The following is a 4799-nucleotide window of genomic DNA, read 5'->3' as shown; positions in this document are numbered from 1 at the left end:
TCTCTTTATATCTCCTTAGATTCAATATTGTTGATCTCTCCTTAGATTGAATTGAGTTGATTCTTTGAGCTGACCGAATCTGTTCAATGAGATTAGGTTCAAGGCTTGGTTCACATAAATTGGGAATGAAATAAAGTTTCACTCAAACTTCTATTGAGCTGAATTGGAATACGACTTAAACTAGGTTTGAGCATTCCAAATTAATCTGTAACAAATTCACTCTTCCATGGGAATTATATATCATTTGGTGATAGTAATTGGACCATACAAAAGAGAGTAATTGCCTTTAGATTTTTTTTATGAACAATATAGTGTTGAAAATATTTATAAATGATATAAATTATTTTAGAAGAGTATACTTTTGGTTTTTAAAAATATTCAATTTCTTTAGATAATACATCTGCAAACACTGAATCTATCTTGAGTTAGAACAAATTTGTCAACCAACTTTTAGTGATATATTTTTTTGTATTAAATGTACATACCATGTTTTAAATTGATGTGTATAGAAAAAAGAGCTTAAATTTGTTGATACTTTATTTTACCTCATTAACCAAACAATTTCATTTATTGACTCACCCATAGGTAATAAAAAGAAAAGTGGGCAAGATTTTATAAACTAAATAGAAAGACCCAAAAAATGTTCTTGGGATGTTCATATCTAATGAATTTTGAATATAAAGAATTATTATTTTTTTTTCAATTAACATGAGGAAAGTCAATTTATATCCTCAACATTGGAATGCTCATAAAAAAAATATATAGATATTTTGGAAGTTTTTAATAATTCTATTCATATCTGATGAAATTTAAATTATAAATTTCTTAATGAGAGTTTTGAATACAAATAATTATTATGTATTATTATCGCAAATAATGCAATGCTTTATATCCTCAATATTGGAATATTTGTAAAATGATTTTAGATATTTTGGAAGTTTTTAATAATGTTAATTATCCTATAGTCTATTTATTTTTAATCAAATGTATTAATGTTATTGGTGCATCAAAAAATATAAAAATGATAATGAATTGAATATGACTATTATGACAATAAAAACTAAGTGAATTAATTAATTTTTAAATATTTTATTTGTTTACATTGTTGCTTTTTTTTTTTAACCTCATTGTAGAATACGTGGTTTGCATGATTTTATTTGCTACTTATTATGACTGTTGCCATTTTGATGTTGATATTAATTAAAAAAAGAGAAAAGGTAAAAAAAATGATCATTGATTTGTATGACCATTATAGTGTGGTTTATAAAAGATAAACAACCCCAACCTTCTTTATTTGTTGATTAAGTTGGTGGATGGAGTAGAATTAGTAAAGGGCAATAATTATTGTTGCAAAGACAAAAGAAATCTAGGAGATTGATAGGCGATATGTATCTAATCTTTTTTTTTTTTTAGCTTGAAAACATTACTTATAAAATTTCAATTCTTCAATATTGGGCATGCCATTTAAAAACCTTCCTAATTTTATCAATTATTGTAAAATAAATTTGAGTAACTCTGATGTCAACAATAACCGTGGAGTAAGCTTTTAGTATTGAGAGACATATCGATACTCGTTTGTGTATGACCCTCAAATTAGTTAAAACTATAAAAACATATATTGATAATTGATCAAACCAGAGTAAATGAGTCAAGCGATCGTCCAAAAAGATAGTGAAATGTTTTTTGATCTATTAACCAAAAGAACAATCGGAACATTTTACACTAGTAATGATTGATATAAATTATACAAAATTACTTAATTCATGTCATTATATGTATAGAAATACATAAACTTTGATAAAAAATAAAAATTAGTTTTATTAAATAAAGCATAATCATTGTGATACTGAAGTCGCTGGTTCCAAAATTGGAATTGGACCGTCTAGATTCAATTTGATTTAAATTATCTCGTAATCAAATTGCCGATTTTCGATTTGAAACGGGCAAACACGTTTTCTTTAATCTTCCTAGGCATCTTATCTAATTTAACTATCAATATCAATCTATCAAACTTTGGGAGAACTCATCTCATCACGTCTCCCTTTCTTGGAAGGCTGAGTGAGGCCTTCGATGCTCTTTCGGATATATTTTGGTTCTTTTCTTGTTGATACGTACGTACACCAACAATCGCGTGTTAAAATCTACGCCACGAGATTGACGAACTCGAGATTAAAGAAATTCTCCAACATCATTTGAAGTTTGGAAGATTGGTGAAGTCTTGCTCGGAAAACAAAATTTTGAACTTTAATTCACTGAAATATTATAGCCACACATCCTTTCAATTGTTTCCATCTATGCATGCATCATTCCCTTAGGAGTCATATACTCCAAATCTCTCCTTCCCGTATAAGCTTAAGGCAGATCCTCTCGCATTCATTTCTTCAAATCAGAGGAGGAACATCAGCAGGAGGAGAAGGAGGAGGAGGAGATCATCCGCCGAGAAATATAAGATGACAAATAACCATCGCAACCAATACCTCCATCCGAACTCCGCCTCTGCCAGAAGGACCGAACCTCGCCCTCTCCAATGCCTCTTCCTCGTCTCCCTCATATGTTGCAATCTGTTGCTCGCCTCTCGCTTCTTCTTTGGCTTCTCCTCTTACATCAACTTTTACGCTGCGCCACAGGTAGAAACCGATACCGTTCTCAACCTCAACAGCTATAGCCATGGCCCGTGCTCCTCGCTCCAGAGCAACGCCATCTGCTGCGATCGCACCGACTCCCACAGCGACATCTGTTTCGTTCGAGGCGACGTCCGAACGCACTCCTCGTCCTCCTCCATCTTTCTCCATCTTCCGGGCGCCTGCAACAACGACTCCGTCGCTCTGCAGGAGGAAAGTATAAGCCCGTATACCCGCAAATGGGATGCGGCGATCAAAAGCAGAATCCCGGAGCTCCATCTTCGCACCACCTCCGGCGCCGACGCTTCCCTACCATGCCAAGTACGGCATGATGTGCCGGCGCTTGTTTTCTTCGCCGGTGGGTACACCGGCAACGTGTTCCATGACTTCAACGATGGCATCGTTCCTCTCTACATCACCTCACATCACCTCCGCCGCCGGGTGGCACTCGTGGTTCTTCAGTACAGGGATTGGTGGTCCTCCAAGTACAAGGAGATCCTGGCTCAGCTGTCTGACTACCCCCCAGTCGATTTCTCGAACGACACGCGGACCCACTGCTTCCCCGGCGCCATCGTGGGCCTCCGGTACCAAGGCATGCTTTCCATCGACGCCTCAAGGTCGAGTGAGAACAGTAGCATCCGGGACTTGTTACACATGCTCCGGGACGCCTACAAGCCAAAGACGGAAGTGGGGGGCAGTCCACCGACGCCCAACTCCCCAAAGCTGGTTGTAGTGTCTCGAAGTGGGACCAGGACGATGGAGAACGAGGCAGAAGTGGTGAAAGTAGGGGAGCAGATAGGGTTCCAGGTGGAAGTGTTGAGGCCAGCGGAGACGATGCCGCTGCGTAGGATGTACAACACGCTCAGCTCCTGCGATGTGATGATGGGAGTGCATGGGGCTGCTCTGACTCATTTCCTGTTCATGAGGCCTGGCGCGCTGTTCATCCAGATCGTACCACTTGGGGCCGAAAAGGTAGCGCGGATCTGCTTCGGGGAGCCGGCGGTGGCGATGGGACTGAGGTATGTGGAATACAAGGTCCTCCCAACGGAGAGTTCATTGTATTACAAGTACGGGGAAGGAGATCCGGTGGTGAAGGACCCCGAGAGTTTTCTGAAAGGTAGGGGATGGGAAGTGACCAAGAACGTGTATCTCGAGGGCCAGAACGTAAGCCTGAACGTAGACAGATTGCATGAGGTGCTGTTACGGGCCTTCAATTACGCTGTTTCGGAAAGGGGCAAAAGATGAGGGGATATTCTGACTCTTGCTATACTTGTTGACATTATCTGATGGCTACTGCTGCTATTGTAGCGTCGCAATGCTTCCTATATAAAGCATTTATTTGAATGGTTTTGGCCAGCCGTATTGTATTGTGGCTTATGTATAATCAATCATTAATCGTTTATGTCTACTTCTCCTTTGTTGACACTTTCCATCTGATAGCTACGGCCTTACCGATCGATCAAACACAAACGTTGACAAATGGTTGTGCTTTCTTCAAGCGAAGTTTCTACTATCATTTTTGCGTATTCATCGTGATTTGGATAAAATCCATATTGAATCTTGATTTCATTGTTTTGATGGTTTAATGGTTTGGGAGCTTACCTGAATGACCGCGCGCATAGTTTATTTACGAATTCGGTCCTCTTTGGTGTCACAGACTTTGCTTCTCGAAGAATGATTGACGAGTTGTTGACTTCATCTAACAATGATTTGTGGATTCTGTTTATGTCACTTTGACAAATTTAATTTCGATTATATATAATTATATTATTTGTGTATTTACAAGATGAATAAAAAAAAGAAAAAGCTTCCCAATAGTTTTGGTGGCAGAAACTTATTTCTCTTCTGGTTGAAGTTTTCTCAATTATTTCTCGCATTAATAATCATAATTAAAAAAAATAATTATATTTTTAAATTTTAAAATATCCTATCCTCAAAATATCTAAGGGCATAGTGTATTTATTATACCTGAGTATCCTAACCTTACTTTTACTTTAAAAAAAAAATTAATGGAAGTGGTGTTGTGTATTTAAAAATTAATGAATCAAAGAAAATGATAACACGAGGTGGGGAGTGAAATTTTGCATAATAACTATAGTAATTAATAACATTTCACCCTGTGGATGATAATTATAAGAATAAATATGACAATCATAACTCACGACAATTTCATAAGAC

At 37.2% G+C, this 4799-nt stretch overlaps 1 protein-coding gene across 1 annotated transcript; it reads left to right on the top strand.

Annotated features, from left to right (window-relative positions):
• Positions 1–2394: 2394 nt before the first annotated feature.
• Positions 2395–3866, top strand: LOC135638380 (xylan glycosyltransferase MUCI21-like). The gene has a single exon (XM_065151493.1). The coding sequence runs from the start codon at positions 2451–2453 to the stop codon at positions 3864–3866; it is 1416 nt and encodes a 471-aa protein (XP_065007565.1). The 5' UTR covers positions 2395–2450.
• The last annotated feature ends 933 nt before the right edge of the window (positions 3867–4799 follow it).

Source organism: Musa acuminata, chromosome BXJ3-5 (genome assembly GCF_036884655.1).
Source record: "Musa acuminata AAA Group cultivar baxijiao chromosome BXJ3-5, Cavendish_Baxijiao_AAA, whole genome shotgun sequence".
NCBI classification, from domain to species: domain Eukaryota; kingdom Viridiplantae; phylum Streptophyta; class Magnoliopsida; order Zingiberales; family Musaceae; genus Musa; species Musa acuminata.
Note: the sequence above shows the minus strand (reverse complement) of the source record. Positions and strands in the feature narration are given on the sequence as shown.

Excerpts from the sequence above, each read along its gene's own strand:
- LOC135638380 (XM_065151493.1), top strand. The coding sequence starts at position 2,451 with ATGACAAATAACCATCGCAACCAATACCTCCATCCGAACTCCGCCTCT.